This window comes from Dasypus novemcinctus, chromosome 9, assembly GCF_030445035.2.
Source record: "Dasypus novemcinctus isolate mDasNov1 chromosome 9, mDasNov1.1.hap2, whole genome shotgun sequence".
Classification (NCBI taxonomy): domain Eukaryota; kingdom Metazoa; phylum Chordata; class Mammalia; order Cingulata; family Dasypodidae; genus Dasypus; species Dasypus novemcinctus.
In genome coordinates, this window is record NC_080681.1 from 53,893,962 (window position 1) to 53,910,974 (window position 17,013).

General features: G+C 38.9%; 1 protein-coding gene across 2 annotated transcripts in view; it reads left to right on the forward strand.

Moving 5' to 3' along the window:
- The first annotated feature begins 19 nt into the window (after nucleotides 1-19).
- Nucleotides 20-17,013, forward strand: part of CRYZ (crystallin zeta) — a 33,801-nt gene continuing 16,807 nt past the window's right edge. Inside the window, exons 1-5 of one of the 2 annotated variants that reach the window (XM_058303357.2) lie at nucleotides 158-257; nucleotides 6,133-6,211; nucleotides 6,332-6,455; nucleotides 7,885-8,037; nucleotides 15,680-15,843. In XM_058303357.2, the coding sequence (XP_058159340.1) occupies nucleotides 6,345-6,455; nucleotides 7,885-8,037; nucleotides 15,680-15,843 (428 nt within the window). In that variant the 5' untranslated portion in view covers nucleotides 158-257; nucleotides 6,133-6,211; nucleotides 6,332-6,344. Of the gene's footprint in view, nucleotides 258-6,132; nucleotides 6,212-6,331; nucleotides 6,456-7,884; nucleotides 8,038-15,679; nucleotides 15,844-17,013 lie in introns of both variants that reach the window. The other variant, XM_004480689.3, reaches the window with a different exon arrangement.

Consider the following 17,013-nt stretch of genomic DNA (forward strand, 5'->3'; position numbering starts at 1 on the left):
TTACGGTCTTGCACACTCCACCTTAACATTAATCTCCCTTCTCCTTGGGGGCAGCCATATTGTAAGGAGCGGTGGCCGAAAAGGTCCAAACTTCCTCGTCGTCGCGAACCCGGGAGATTCGCGTGCCTTCCGCTAGGGGCGGGAAGAGGCGGGAAGGTGGGTGGAGCCTGTATACGTGAAAACCGCCAAGCCCGTCCCCTTTTTCTCTGGAGTCGGAGGGAGTCTTCGCGGGTTTTGGTTTCCCGTTCTAAGGAAGGGTAAGTGGTTTTAAAAAGTCCTCTTAGCTGTCCAGGCAACGCTTTTCTCCTCATTTCGGCCACAGAGAGCCGAGTTTGATTTTGGCTGCGCTTCCTCTGCCCTCCGGGAAAACCGGTGGCCGAAGCTGTTCTCATCTAGGACTGTGACTGCAAGTTACTCATCGGTTAATATCGGGGGAAGTTTTACCAGCTGGCCTTGGATCCCCCTGGTTTTCAAAAGGATTTGTATTTCGACTTCCACGTGACGCCCGTTTGCAAGTTCCCTCATCCGGCAACCCACCTTATCCGCCACCTACTCGATCTTCCCAGCGTCCTTGGGGATTCCTGCAGTGGGACGTATCCGTCCCAGCTGTCGGAGCAGATTTCTCCTGCTCTGCAGATTTCCTAGAGCTCTTTCCTCCCTGCCTTCTTCATTCTTTGTGATCAGAGTTGCAGTCTTTTGGAGATATATACGTAGTTTTACTGGCTTTTTGCCTTCACCTAGAAAAATCTTTAAAGGAAAAAAAATTGTAAAACTGTTAACATATTGTTGGAAGTTTACATAGTCTCTAGAGGGGGCTCATCTCAGTGACCAGGGAAAGTGTTAATGATTGAACCATTGAGAGGCCAAAGTTTGGTCAGCTTTTTGGCAGCTAGTGAAAATTTGCGGTGGTTCCCCCTGAAGCCACTGTGAAGCTCTGTGTCTGAGCATCGCGCTTGGCAAGTTCAGCAAATCCTACCGAGCTCGGTTCCTCCAACGTTGAATAAAAGGCGACCTGTTCCATCCAATCTTATCTTAGAGAAACTGGAGGGGTTTAGATTGTCTGTAGGACACTCTTTTCCCCTTATCAGAAGTGGACACTGAGGTCCAGACAAATGAAGTAATCTAAGATCACACAGCCAGGAAAAGACTCTTTGTTCACTTTAATTTTTTTTCTTCTATTACATTTCTGCGTTAAAAATAATATACTTACATGAGTCATTCTGGAACAACACTAGGGCGTTTTATAAAGATTCTTTGTTAACTACCACGTTTTGATTTTTTTTTTTTGCCAGAAATTCTTATCTAATTTTGCTTCTGCTCTTCTCTCATAGCGTGCCTTTGCTGCAGCTTTGTGAACTGATCGGTTCATTCTACATTTCTAACTCTTTTCCTTTCTTTTAATTTCATGTCAACCAAATGGAAAGATCACTGAGGAAGAATTTAAAGTTTCCTATTTCCTAAATTTGCAAAGCATGGTTGGCAACCTTTCAGCAGTGAAAGTTAAATATAAACCAGGTCATCCCAAATAATTTTAAGTTTATATATAATAGACAAACCATTTGAAGTACAGTTTCATATTTAATAAACAAGCAATATGACAGGCCTACTGACCAAAAGTGATTTAGTTCTGAATAATAGTGCCCCTTGTAATAACAGCTTCCTTTCACTGAGGAATGCTAGGGATGCTGTGAAACATTTTACATGTCCCCTCACATTTAATCTTTACCACAACCCTATACTAGGGAGTATTCCCATTTTACCTATAAGGAAATTTTTAGGTCTCATCCCTTTGTTTCTACCTTTAGTAGATCCCTTGACTTAGGAGCATTCAAGAAATTTCAAACTCTAAGCAGAAATCTTAATCATAAAATATGGTAATCCTAACTGTAGGCGAGTTCAATTTCATATTTCTAGCTGTCTTTCTTACTGTCATCATTATAAAGTATCTTCCTTTGAAATTAATTATTTTCTATGCCAAGGTTTTAATGGGTGTGATGGGTATAGTAAGGAAAAAAAAGTCAACAACATTTAAGGTATAGAGCTTTACCTTACCTTAAGGTATATGGTGGTTTAAATAACTTATTTCTTGACCTGTTGTGAAATACATCAATGGGGTTGAAAGAGTGGTACTTTTTAGAAGAAATAATGTATTACAGGGGTTTAAGAATTACCTTAATTGCTAATAGTGGGTGTCGTGTTATTTTATTCTTTTTATAACTCCTTTTGTATAATCAAGCAGATGATAGTCCTGTGGGTAGTTGAGGGGGCTCAAAGACAATGAGTGCAGATTGGAGCCTGATTAATCATAGTGGCAAAGTCTCAGTAGGAAATAAGATCAATAGAAGCATAGTAGAATGCTTATGAGCCTGTGTGCCTGAAATTTCAACTAGGCCTAGAACTGCAGGTTGCCTAAGAGTTACCTCCTGAGAGCCTCCATGCTGCTCAAATGTGACCACTCTCTAAGCCAAACTTCACATGTAAATGCGTTACCTTCCCCTCCAGCATGGGACATAACTCCCCAGGAAGAGGAGCCTCCCAGGTGCTGAAGGATTACTACCAAACACTAACTGGTGATGCAACTAGATAAAGGCCTTGAATAAAAGGGGGAAATGGTAAAGACAAATGAGTTTATATGGCTAAGAGTCTTCAAAAAAGAGTCGGGAGGTCATCAGTGGGGTGGCTCTTAAACACACCTCAGCAGGATCCCAGAGGTAGCCAAAGTAGATACAATTCTAGGTACTGGTGCTCCTGAAGGCAATGGAGAGACACAGGTTCTGTGGTCATGGCAGATGGCTCTGGAGTTCAGTGCCTTGTCAGTGGGCCCTACTTTGGAAATTGTGTTCCTGAGTGTGATGGAGCTGGACTCAGATGTGATCTTTCTACACATACCTCTTCTGTCACTTTTACTGAACCTGTGGTTGGTATATACTTAGGAGACTTGAATCTCTGGACTAGCCATGTGCAGAGAGTTGCAACACCTACTCTCCGGTTTGTTGGACTTACCCAGGTCAGCTAACAGTGAGGTGAAGGGAACTGAGAGTGCCTACAACTGCAAGCAGAAGAATCATATCCATCAACTGTGTGGAATCTAAGCTCCCTCTTGATATAGAGGTGGAGTGGACATCACCATCCCAGGGTCCACAGGATGGAGGAATAAAATATGGAGTAGAGTGGACTTACTGGTATTCTACTATAGAACTATTGTGACTAGTAATGGAAGAAATTGTAGCATTTATGTGAAGAAAGTGGCCACGGTAGTTGCTGAGGGCAGGGAGAGGGAAGAAGAGATGTGATGTGGGGGCATTTTCGGAACTTGGAGTTGTCCTAAATGATAAAGCAGGGATAGATGCTGGACATTATATATCTTGTCATAACCAAGTGAATGTACTGGGGGAGAGTGTAAACTACAATGTAAGCTATTATCCATGAAGTGCAGCAGTGCTCCACAATGTATTCATCAAATGCAGTGAATGTGCCACAATGATGAAAGACTGTTGTTGATGTGGGAGGAATGTGGGTGGGGTGGGGGCTGGGTTATAACCTCTTATATTTTTTAAAGTTACATTTTTTGTGATCTATGTATCTTCAAAAATATATAATAAAAAAAATAGAAGCATAGTAGAATACAGTGCTGTCAAGATCTTGCCCCATATCCTTACACAGTTGACAGGATATAAGCTGGTAGTACTGAGCAAGGTCTGTGGATCTTCTCAATCCAGTATTTAGGATGAGTTTCCTACTTCCTATTTTTTCCTCCCACCTAGCAGATGTCAGAATGTAGGGTGAAAATAGGTATGTGTTAGATATTAAATACAGAACATATTTCAAGATAATTTTGCTGTTATTGTTGCTGCAGTTTTTTAAGGGTTATAGTGATGTCTTTTGATGAAAAATAGATCTGAATGTTTAAAAAGAAATAAGTCAGTAGAAAGTAGGCAGATATTGAAAGCAGAATTAGAGCTAAGCATCTTACATTGTGTGTGTGTAAGAGAGACAGTGAGAGTGCCAGAGGAAACGGGTGAAAGGAGAGGATGGGATCTTTTAGTTTTGCTCTTTGTATTCTCTAGGTTTAGTATGGTGGCCTGTATAATTTTATTGTTTAAAAAAAATACAAGTTGGGGGAGCCAGTGTGGCTCAGTGATTGAGTTCCGCTTCTCACATATGAAGTCCCAAGTTCAACACCCGGCCCTAGTACCTTAAAAAAAAAAGCTTGTGTGAATAACAGCCAGTTTGATAATAATGTCGTATTTAAATGATTATACTGTGAACTCTTTGAGGGTAAACACTTGTTTTTACTGTCAGGATCCTATGAATTCTGTCAGATTAAATTGAAGGTGATCATAGAATTATACAATCAAGCATATTTTTACGAATAAGGAATTGGGAGGAGAAAATAGATGGGAAAGGATACTGATATCTACTATTTACAGGAGCAAACATTTCCCGAGTTCTTGGTTTGGTGCTTGTCGTGTCTCCAGCACAGTAACCCTGAGCAGTAGGTAGTAGCAGTCCGGTTTTCAGGTGAGGTAATTGAGGCTCAGAATGTTGACTGCCTTGCCTAAGGTCACATTGATGTTTGAACTGAAAGTCAAGCCTAGAGTTGTGGGATTTGAAAGCCGGTACTGTCTCCATAACCTTTCCTACCATGCTGAAGAAAAAAAGAAGAGAAAATAAGGCTGTATGTTCTTATTGCCAGAACGGAAAGATTGGATCTAGGCAATACTTTCCTTTATGTTTTGTCTTCTCTATACTTTCTTGACTTTCTCAGCATGGGTGAAGATCCAAGTATAGTAGTCAGATTGCTAGATAGGTAATGAAGCAGGCTGCCTTTACCCAGTGCTGCCTCTTGGACACAGGTCTTTTCACACTCAGTGACAAACCAGCTCCTCTGTACAGTGCTGTTTCTGTTATTGGCTTCTCCCCTTTTTATTCAAGAGCTTGTCCTTTAGGATCTATCACTGCTGAAAAACTATGGGAAAATGTACATTCTCCTTTGTGCTAGGCACTATATTAAGTCATTTTAAACAAATGCTTTAAAATGACATGCACTTTTGACTAATTATATCAAGAACTTTTCATTAATAACACTACCAAAATGCTTTTGATCTTTACCACCCTGTACACGGAATGGCATTTTCTAGCCAGTGTGGGCACTTCAATTAAGTAGCCCTGTGCTGAGCTCCAATACAAAAAAAGCCTGAATTCTTTCATTTTAGGTTCTAGTTTCTGCAGTTTTCCGATGTTTAAGTTGCTTTTGGTTGGAAATATGATTCTTCCATAGGCAGCAAAGATATTCTATGTGATGGCAGAGTTTAACAATATTTAACATGGCCAATTTTAACAAATTATGGTAATTCATAAATATAACTATGGAAATATAATTAAAATAATTTTATTACATCTCTAATGGCAAATTTTCAAAAGTTATATAATTTTATATAAAAACTTTCTTTCCTTTTCTTGGAGCTTATTTTAACCCTTGAAGTTTGCAAAAGATTAATACAAAGTAGCTTGTTTTAGTTTTCAATGTGTTTTTCCCATTTGTTAGAATAAGTGAACTATATGAAGTCAATGTTTCAACATCAATAAATCTCAAAAATAATGTGGAGAGGAAAAAATAAGTTGCAGAATTAAGTGCAGTATGATCTAGTCTAAATCAAGTTTGAAAACATGCAGAACAATAGTAGCATAGTAGTAGTCTATGAATGCACACATAATGTAGTAGTGGTATAACATCATGCTTGTTGGGAAAGGTGAACACCAAATTCATGGTTATAGTCACATCTTACTATCTTAAAAGGGTGGGCCAGAAATGGGTTTGGAAATGGATCTATGGGGCTTCAATTATATCTATATTTTACATTTTTAAAATGTTAAGATTTATTAAAACTGAGTCACAGATAAATGTGTTTAATATATTATTCTTTATATTTCTGTCTATATTTGAAATATTTTGTAATCTAATAAAAGGAAGTGTATTAATCTACTATTAATAAACCTCCGTTAGCTATTAAAGGTTCCAAGATGTTGCAGCCTAAGCTTACACAAAAGGAAACCTAAGATATGGTATCATGCTATGTTTATCCAGATGTTTTGGTTTGCATGTTTCATTCCTTTGTTGAATCCCTACAGGAAGTAGTATGAAGTATTTTGCTTTGTAGCTGAAGGATTTGTAAGATGAAAGGCCCTTAAACAAGAAATGAGATCAGTGGTAAGCTCAAGATTTAAATTGTTATAGGAAAAAATTGTTTGATCTGCCCCCTCCAGGGGAGGGGGGAAGTATAATGATAGCCTAGATACAATATGACAATATATAATTTTCTTTCCTCAGTATTTAGATCACCATGGCAACTGGACAGAAGTTGATGAGAGCTATTAGAGTTTTTGAATTTGGTGGACCGGAAGTGCTGAAACTTCAGTCGGATATTGCAATACCGATTCCAAAAGACCATCAGGTGGAAATAATTACTTTAACACAGGAGATAATTACACTAAATGTGAATCTCTGGCACATGTATCAAATTAGTGTTCAAAAGAAACAGATTCAAAATGATTTTTAAACACATTGAATTAGGACGAAGTTTACACTACTTATATGTATGTGCTCTGACAAAGTTAGCTTAATTCTAAAAATTAGTGAAACATTAAAAATATTAAAAGAAATGGCGTCTGGGTATAAGAACATTTTTGAAGTTGAGAATCATCTATGTAATGCAATAATTGCATTTTTCTGAATAGAGTCATAAGTAATTTGAACAACTTAATCTATTATAAACTTGTAGGATTTTTATTTTGCACACAGTGAGAAGACAATTTCCCTCTGTATACATGCATTTTCATATATGATTTAAGGGAATTTAAACCTAGAGTTTAATCATATCCAATGACTTTAACAATATACTTTTAAATTCAAAATTATGTATTTTTTCTACTGTACCTCCCATGGCTCCCAAGTCCACTTTCCTTGCCAAGCCTTATGAGGGTTCTTACAATTTGGCCATAGCCTTTGCAGATTGATTTCTTATCACTCCCTCTCAATAGACTGTGCTGTAACAACATGAAGCTTTATCCTATTTCCCAAAGGGGCCCTATTCCTTCCATCTTTGCACATACTAATCCTTTTACTTGAAATGTCCTTTTCCTCCCATTTCTGAAGAATTTCTACTCAATCTTTAAAGCCTAGCTTAAATACTATATCCTTTGTAAGGCCTTTCCTTGCTCTTAAGTCAGAGGTAATCATTCCATATTTACGTAACAAAATAATTCAGTAATTAAGGTAAAATTAGTTGCTATAATAGATATATCCTCAAAAAGTGAAATAGTTTAACAAAACATTATTTCTCACAGATTTCTAAAATGCTGTTGGTAGCTCTCCTCCAACAATGATTTAGCGACCTAGACGTCTTCCATCATGTGGCTCTGCTATCTTCAACACATGGCTTCCAAGGTCAACATGAAAGGAGAAAGCACAGTATAAGTTGTCTAAAAAGATTTTTATGGGCCAGGCCTGAAAGTGGCTCTCATTTCTTTTGCTCACATTCATTGGCTACAACTCAGTCACTTGGCTACTCATAACTGTGAGAGAAGCCAGGAAATAATTCTTTTCCTTTGTACCTAGGAAGAAGAGGAAATGGGTTGTTTTGATGACATAAAGGCTGCTTCAACACTTGCCAAAAATTTTTAATATAGTACATAAGCCATTTTATCTTATCTTTTTATTCATATGTTGGTTTGTGAAACTAAAATGTGAGCTCTTTGAAGGAAAGGGCCCAATTTGTTTTGTTGGTTGGTTGGTTTTATTTTTATAGCCCCCATAAGGACTCGAACATTGTTGGATGGATTGCCCAAATACTCTTTGTGAATTCAGATACATTGTCATTGCAGGTTCTAATCAAAGTCCATGCGTGTGGTGTAAACCCAGTGGAGACATATATTCGCTCTGGTGCTTACAGTAGAAAACCTGCCTTACCCTATACTCCTGGCACAGATGTGGCAGGAGTAATAGAAGCTGTTGGATATAATGTATTTGCTTTTAAGGTATTCCACTTTTGATTATTTCTATTTTGGCTTCATAATTTTTGTAAAATATTTTAATACAGTTTTAAAATGTGTCTATTTAAGGCTTTAAAAAGCCCCTGTTAACAATTTCTACCACTTGGGGGACTCGTCTAGTCAAAAAAGAAATTACTTTTTATCTAGAGACCTTATTTGTTTGCATTGTTGGGAATAAATGTTGGGTAATTTCTTCATATCCCCACAGAACAGAACTACTACCCTTTTAATTTAATAAAAATATGCAAGGAAAGAAAATATACAAGGAATTATATTGTTATACTGTTACCTAATTCTTGGTAATATACATGTTACTTTTAATTCAACTTTTAATTCCGTCTATAGAATTAGCTTCACAGAATAAAGGGAGGGTTAATTCTTTTGAAGCATAAGTAAAAGATGAAAAAAATGCAAGGTCATTATACATTTTTAGAGCTCTGACTCAGATGAAGGTGACTGAGTCAATGAGAGTGTCATGATTATGGCTTTTGTTATTTATATGCCAAGAGGCATATAAAACATAGAGTGTGTATCTGTGTTCTAGCATCTTTCCTCATAATTCCTTGACCTGCTCAACTTTGGCAGCACATTTACCAAATTGGAGTGAGAGAAGATTAACCCAACCCCTGCAGAGGATGACAGACAAATCCTTATAACTTTCCACTCCTCAGCCTCTGGCAATCTGGCCTCTGCCCCCATTGCTCCACTGGAAGAGTTCTTGCTAATGTCACTAATGACCTCTATATTGCTAAATTTAATGGGCCCTTTTATGTCATTATCTTTCTTGACTTCTCTCTGACTTTTGACATTCTTAGCCACTTAGTTTTTCTTAAAAAAAAAGATAGAACTTTTTCTTCAGCACTCTGATGTCATTTTCTTCTGTTTTCCTCCCTCTTTGCTCCCTGGGCATTGTTTTTTAGGCTTCTTTTTTTCTGGTTGCCCCTTAGATTTCGGGTTGCCCAGGGCTTTGGTCCCTATTTAGATCTCTGCTTTTTGTATTTAGTGCCCTCTTCATGGATGATCTCATCCACTCCCATAGTTTCTATTATCACATGTGCTATCTTTAGCTTAGAATTTTCTACTAAGCTCTAGACCTGCACTGTCCATACTATCCTCCTTAGCCGCATGGGGCAATTTAATTCAAATAAATTTCAACTTCAATTTAAAATTTAGTTCCTCAATTACACTGACAACATTTAAGATGCTCAATAGTCACATAATGCCTAGTGGCCATTATATGGGACAGTGCAGATGTAGAACACTCCATCATCATAGAAAACTCATTTGTAGAGTGGTAGACCCACATGTAAACCTCCAGGAATTTCAGCACAAGTCTGCTCTTCTCTTATATTGACTATCTAGGTGAGGATCTGAGGTTGAGGCTTATCTCCTCATTCTCCCTCACTTAGATCTCCCTTACTAGTGGTTTTCTCTCTCCTGCTTCTGTCTCCACTGTCTGTATCTTAATTTAGGTTATCTTACCTGACCTAGACTCCTTACTTGGATTTTCGTAATAGACACTAACCTCTTTCCCTCTCAAACCTGTCCTTACTCTGGTAATATTTTTCCTAAAATGTAATTCTGATTATTACCCCTCTGTTTTAGTTGTTTCATTAATTCATCAGTTTCATGGTGGCAATGAAACGTAAGTTATAAAACACAAATTTTTCACACTCTCTCCCACCTATCTTTCCACTCACTCTTATCTCCCATCCCTTCTTATCTTATAGTTGTCTTTTAGTAATGAACTGCTTGTCATGGCCTGCATATCCCATGCTCTTTCATCTCTGTGCCTTTGTTCCTATTGGTTCTTATGCTTGGCAGAATTAAATTGGAACTCATGAACCTGGGTTCACAGAATTTCACACTCCAGCTTTAATCTCTTTCATTTTTCTCCTGAAAACTATTACATACTATATGGTAGACTACCTATTCTTTTGAAATAAATGCTGATACTTTCTCAGAATTTATTCCTGCACTCTTCCTTTGCTGACTTTGTTTCCTTCACCTGTAATAATTTTTCCCAATCCTAGTTTTCTAAATCTTGTCCTATATTTTCAAGACCTACCTCAATTGTCAGTTTCTCTGTGAAGCTACTCATGATTCCCTCAACTTAGACATAATTCTTACCATTTTCCTATACCTATCTTTAATGGCTCATCATGTTTACCTTACTTTGTAATCATTTCTATCCTTTTTTTCTCTATCCTCCCAGATTCTAGGGTGCTTAAGATTAGGGACAATATCTTGCTATTAGTATCCCTCACAGAACTCAAAGTAATACTTTCTTTACTGTGGCTTCTTAGTAAATGTTTGACTTGTATTAAAATCAATTCAACATTTTTTAAAGCTATAAAAACAGGCTTAATTACAACATAGTCATACTTCACCATGTTTGTGGTTTGTAGGCAACTCTTTTATTTTTATTTTTTTTTTATTTTTTTATTTTTTATTGACTTTGTAATAATATTACATTAAAAATATATATGTGAGGTCCCATTCAACCCCACCCCCCCATCCCCCCTCTCCCCCCCCCAACAACACTCATTCCCATCATCATGACACATCCATTGGATTTGGTAAGTACATCTTTGGGCACCTCTGCACCTCATAGACAATGGTCCACATCATGGCCCATACTCTCCTCCATTCCATCCAGTGGGCCCTGTGAGGATTTACAATGTCCGGTGATTGCCTCTGAAGCACCATCCAGGGCAGCTCCATGTCCCAAAGACGCCTCCACCTCTCATCTCTTCCTGCCTCTCCCCATACCCATCGTCCACCATGTCCACTTTTCCCAATCCAATGCCACCTCTTCTATGTGGACATTGGATTGGTTGTGTCCATTGCACCTCTATGTCAAGAGGAGGCTCAGATTCCACATGGATGCTGGATGCAATCCTCCCATTTTCAGTTGTAATCACTCTAGGCTCCATGGTGTGGTGGTTGTCCTTCTTCAACTCCATCTTAGCTGAGTGTGGTAAGTCCAGTAAATCAGATTGTAGGTGCTGGAGTCTGTTGAGGCTCAGGACCTGGCTATCACATTGTCAGTCCAGAGATTCAAATCCCCTAAATATATCTTAAACCCCAACATTAACTGCACCTCCAGCACATTAGCATGAAAGTCTTATGAAGGGAGATCCCATCTGAGTCCAGATTCATCACACATAAACACCATTTCCAAAGAGGGGCCATCTGCCCTGGTAGTTAACCCCATTGGCCATGACCATAACTCCCATGGGTCTCTTTAGCCTTCAAAGGAACCAATATCTGGGGGTTGTATCTGCTTTATCTGTCTCTCTGACTCTGCTCAGTTGTGCATGAGGGCAATCCTTCTGCCAGCCTCCAGACTCTTTTTTAGAAACTCGTAGCCATATAAACTCATTTCTCCTTTCCATTTCCCCCTTACTTTAGGATAAACAGCATTTTAAAGTCATGTTATTTTATGTAGACATGGATATTCTGCTGATCCGCATTGAACCTTCCGTATAATGTCCTTTTCCAGTTGCATCATCAGTTGGTAGTTGATAGTGGTCCCTCGTTGCCAGGGAGGCTCATCCCTGGGTGTCATGTCCCACGCTGGGGGGAAGGCATTGCATTTACATGCTGAGTTTGGCTTCGAGACTGGCCACATTTGAGTAACATGAAGGCTGACAGGAGGAAATTCCCAGGCACAATGTTGCTCTAGGCCTTGTTCTTATTTTAGGTTTATCAGCTCACAAGCATAGTCATTAGCATCAGGGGCTCACTGTTGAACCCTCACTCCCTCCCGGTCCCCGCCGCTGTACCTGGGAGACTGTCGCTGCTCCCCTAGGGACCACGACAGAGCACCACTGGCCAGGAACCCAGTACCCCCCCTGCTGTGATTTTTAATTGTTGCCACTATGAGTATATCCAAACATTACCATGCACCCTGGACATATGTTCTGTACAGCTCCCTGTCAGCCATATATCACCTGTCATTGGTATCCCATACCAGTATCCCTCCATTGCCATTGTTGAAACACTCTGTGATCCAGAACTCCCCGAAATTTTAAGCCCAATATAATGTCATGGTCCCTTACTAGGGAATGGCATATAGCGATGGGTTTAAAGGATAGATAAAGAACTTGGATAAAGTTAGATAAAGAACTTAGATAAAGAATGTTGACTTGAAAAAATTCCACATCCTATCTTTTTTTTTTTTTCCCCCCCTAATTATTCAGCTTTTCTTCACAGGAGTCCTAGACCATAGCAATGCATATATATAATATACAGCACTCCCACACATCCACCAGAAAACCTTTTCCCTTCCACAGTGATACTCTTACTTGTAGGCAACTCTTTTAAATCAGTGATGTTGGTCTTTAATTCATGGATGGCTTTCTGAATCATTTTCGTCCCCACCTCACTACTTTTTAGGATCTTTATATTTTAAGACAAATTAAAGTATAGTGAGCAGTCATAGCCTTAATGTTTTGCCTGTTCAGAGGAATATTAACATTTCTTTCAAGAAAAAGGACTTAGGAGGGGTGTCTGTAGTAGGCAGGCTAATTTCCCATAGTGGGCAAATCATATTGGCCCTATTACTCCTGTGTGATGCTGTGTCATTTTGAAGCTGTGTGAACCCCAGAAAATCATGTCCTTAGAGCTAATCCATTCCTGTGGATGTTACTGTATGTGAGATCTTTTGATTAGATTACTTCAGTATGGCTCGTCCCAGGGTGGGTCCTAATCCTTTTACTGGAGTCCTTTATAAATGGTATGAATGTGGGGAGAGAAAGCTATAGGAGCAGAGAGAAACCCAAGGAAGCTGAAAGAGGAAGCCATGGAAAAAGAAGCTGAAAGCGACAGACCCGGAGAAAAAGGGAGACACCACCATGTGCCTTCCTATTTGACTAAGGAGTCCAGGATCACAGCAGCTGGTCTTTGGGGAGAGAGGGCCTCCTGATGCCTTAATTTGGGCATTTTCACAGCTGCAGAACTGTAAGCTTTAAAAAGTCAGCCCATTTCTGGTGTATTGTTTTTGGCAGCTTTTAGCAGACTAAAATGGATTTTGGTACCAGAAGAGTGTGGTGCTGCTATTGCAAACACCAAAAAGGTTAAAAGTGCTTTTAAATTGGTTAATCAGTAGAGGCAGGATGAATTATGAGAAACTAGATAGAAGAGGCCTAGATTGCTTTAATGAGACTGTTGGTAGAAATATAGATACTAAGAATACTTCTGATGCTACCTTAGAAAGAAATGATGAATGTGTCATTGCAAACTGGAAGAAAGGTGACCATTGTTTTAAAGTTGCAGAGAATTTGGCAAACTTGAGTTCTGTTGTCAAATGAAAGGCAGAATTTGAAAGTGACAAGCTTGGATATTTAGCTGAGCAGATTTCCAAACTAAATGAGAAAGTGCAGCCTGGCTTCTCCTTGCAGCTTGTATTAAATACAAGAAGAAAGGGATAAGCTAGAAACAGAACTTCTGGGCAAAAAGAAACCAGAAATTGATGGTTTGGAAAATTCCGAAAATGAGTCCCCAGGAAATAGTTCCCTGTGTGAGGACTTAAGTGAACAACATTTCAGTGCAAGTCAGGATTGGAAATGCAGTTGTCCAGAAAGGATTTGTGGGAAGACCTATTGTTTAACAATTGGGAGCCCCATATGCTGCATGTAAAACCAAAAAGTTTTTGTGAGATCCGTATACATGGAACCACTGCCAGCCTGGACTAAAAGGGACAGAAAAAGTACATATTGTTGGAAAAATGACTTAAAGGCAGAATCATGTAAGCTGAGGTCTGAACTGAAGACATCTTCTCAGGCCCAGAGAGGGAGCCCACCCATGTGTGTGTGGAAAGGGTGAGTATGTCCCAGTACTTCAAGAGGTGGGCCTTCTGACCCCTTGTTCAGGAAGAGTGCTGCTGCCCCAGGCTTTAGAGAGGGTGGAGCACATTCCCCAGAGATGGGGGAGAGTCTGGCCATCACCCCAGTGTTTTCGGAGGGTGTGGCCACCATCCCAATTCCTAATGAGGTTGGAGCCAAGAAGATTGCCACTGGGCTAGCTCTTTGAAAGGGTGGGACAGCTCTTCTATCTGGCCTCAAGGGACAAGAAACTATGGTTCCATAGATGACTTTCAGACCTTGAAATCTAACAGAGTATGTTCTGCAGGTTTTCGGAACCATTTGGGACCCGTGACCCGTTTTCCTTCCAACTTCTCTTTGTGGAAATGGGACTGTTTATCCTATGGCTTCCCCTCCTTTGTATACTGGAATCATCTAACTTATTCTCAGTTTCACATGTCCGCAGTCTGAGGGGAATTGTGACTCAGGACAGATCACACCTGTAACTGATTTTGATGAGTCTTTGTACCTAATATTGTTACTGAAACGAGTTAAGTCTTTGAAATGTTGTGATGGAATTAATGTATTTTGCATACAGAAAGAACTGTATTTTGGGGGTCCAGAAGGTTGAGTATGACTGTATGAAGCTGGATGGACCCCAGACAGTTATGTCCCTAGAGATAATCCATTCCTGTGGGTGTGAACCTTTTATAGGTGGGACTTTTTAATTAGATTGTTTTGGTTAAGAGTCCTTTGATTACTTAAGGTATGGCAAAGGGTGAGTCCTAATCCTCTTAGCAGAGTACTTTACAAATGGGATGAATACCAAGAGAGAAAGCTACAGAGAGCAGAGAGAAATCCAAGGAAACAGAGAGGAAGCCACAGAAACTAAGAAGTTCAAAGTGACCAAGACCTGGAGGAGAAAGGAGACACTAACATCAGCAGCCAGGCTTCAGGGTGAGAGTGCTACCTGATGCCTTAGTTTGGACATTTTCACGACCTCAGAACTGTAAGGTTTTAAGCTAATAATTTCCTATTGTAAAAGCTAACCCAGTTCTGGTATATTGCTTTTGGCAACTTTTAGCAAACTAAAACAGATAGGTGCCTTACATCACCCTCAGTTATGTATATGCTTTTCAGTATTGAGAGTTTTCTGTGTTTCTGGTGCTTTGACAAGTGAAGATGCCTGTCCTGACTCATCATGCTGGAAGGATCCTGGCATGGTTTCCTGGCTTTTGGTTTATGCATGAAAATTGGTAGAAATGCGGGGGAAAGAGTTCTGTGGAAAGGATTTAGAACAGGTGTTTCGCTTGTGGAAGAAACTTTACATTTTATTTATTTCTCCTCTCAAGTTTTTTGAACAAATAATAATGGTTTGCATTGATTGCCATATAATCACTGCTTGATCTTGAGAAAATGTTCCTCATTTTTCTCTCTTGTATAGTGAAATTAAGCACTTTGGAAATAATAAAAATACCCTATTTATAGGTTGTTGTGAAGGTAAAATTAAATTATATGTATATGACTCTTAATACAGTATCTAGCACAATAAGTTCCCAATAAATGTTAGTTATCATTGTCATCATTACGCCATTCAGGGGCTTCTCTTTCCTCTTCTTTCATTTTTCCTATTTCCCTTAATCTTTTTTCTTACTGGTTTTCATTAATAGCTTTACATTTTTTTTAGTATTTTTAAGATTAAATTTATGAGGCCCTAAAATGTAATAAACAATATATAAAAATTCACTTATTTCTTCTTATAAAACTTGTATTTTGAAGGATTGCATCTGTTTTGATATTAATTTTGTCTCTTCCCCCAGAAAGGTGACAGAGTTTTCACCAGCAGCACGATCTCTGGGGGGTATGCAGAATATGCTATTGCAGAAGATCACACTGTTTACACCCTGCCAGAAAAACTGGACTTTAAACAAGGAGCTGCCGTTGGTATCCCATATTTTACGGCTTTTCGAGCTCTGCTCCACAGGTATTAACACACTGTCAATTACACAGTCAAAACAAAAGCAGAGAAGTATTAACTGCCTTCTCTCCTGCTGTCTGCCACCCATTTATATATCATTTTTGGTTACCATTTAATTACCATTAAGCATTTATTGAGTGGAAACTCTGCTAATTAGGGGGATTGTACTAACCATTGAGGATACAAAGTGAAGCAAAACACTGCCTTTGTCTTTAAGATGCTTACTTACTAGTAAGGGGCATAGCTCTAATAGTATTAATAATTATATGTAGTGTGGAAAGTACAGTGGTCAAGGTGTGCTTAGAAATTTATCGGGATACAGAGATATGCCTGTGCTGATCAGGTAGGGCTTCCTAGTGGGACACGAGACTTGGACTATTTTAAAGTCATGGTTCCAGAATTTTGGTATCTATTAGAATCATCTAGGCAACAATGTGTAAGTACAGTACAGGTTCCTATCCTAGACCTGTTGATCAGTTTCCATGCTGAGACCTGAGAAGCTATATTCCAATCACATTCTCCAAGTGTTTGGAAATTGTCAGGGAGAGTTAGCCTGGGGAAGGTTACCTGGAAGGGAAAAGGATATTCTAGACAATGGAACAGCATGGTATATTGGGAAGAATAGCATGGTGAATGGGGAAGCTGTAGCAATTTGGTTTTGTTGGATAAGCGATTTTAAGGAAAGAATGGCAAGGAATAAAGGTGGAACAGTATAAGCTTTCAATCAGTATAAGTTTCATCATCAAACAGGTAAGCTCAAGATTATACAAAGATTATAGAGGTTATAAATTTTTCAATAAGAGATGGGTCATAGCATTTTTTATTAATTGTCAGATTAATAAAAAGATACTAATATAAAGATATTGTCAGATTTGTGTTTTATTGAGATCTCTTATCTGTTGTGTAAAAGATGGGTTTTGGGACAGGAATAGAGAAAATTTAGGAGATTCTTACAGGAGTTTCCTCTAGTTAAAATATATATAGGCCAGAGCAAGAGATGGAGAGAAAAGGACAGCTAGCTAGTTAGGGGAGTGAAATGAAGAGTATTTGGTGATCATTTGTATGGAGAATGACAGAGAGAAGGGGCTTAAGCATATTCCTAGCTTTCTAGTTTGAGATATATTGAACTGTGACCAAAAAAAAAAAAAAAAGCAGAAAAGAAAAAGTTAAAAAGGA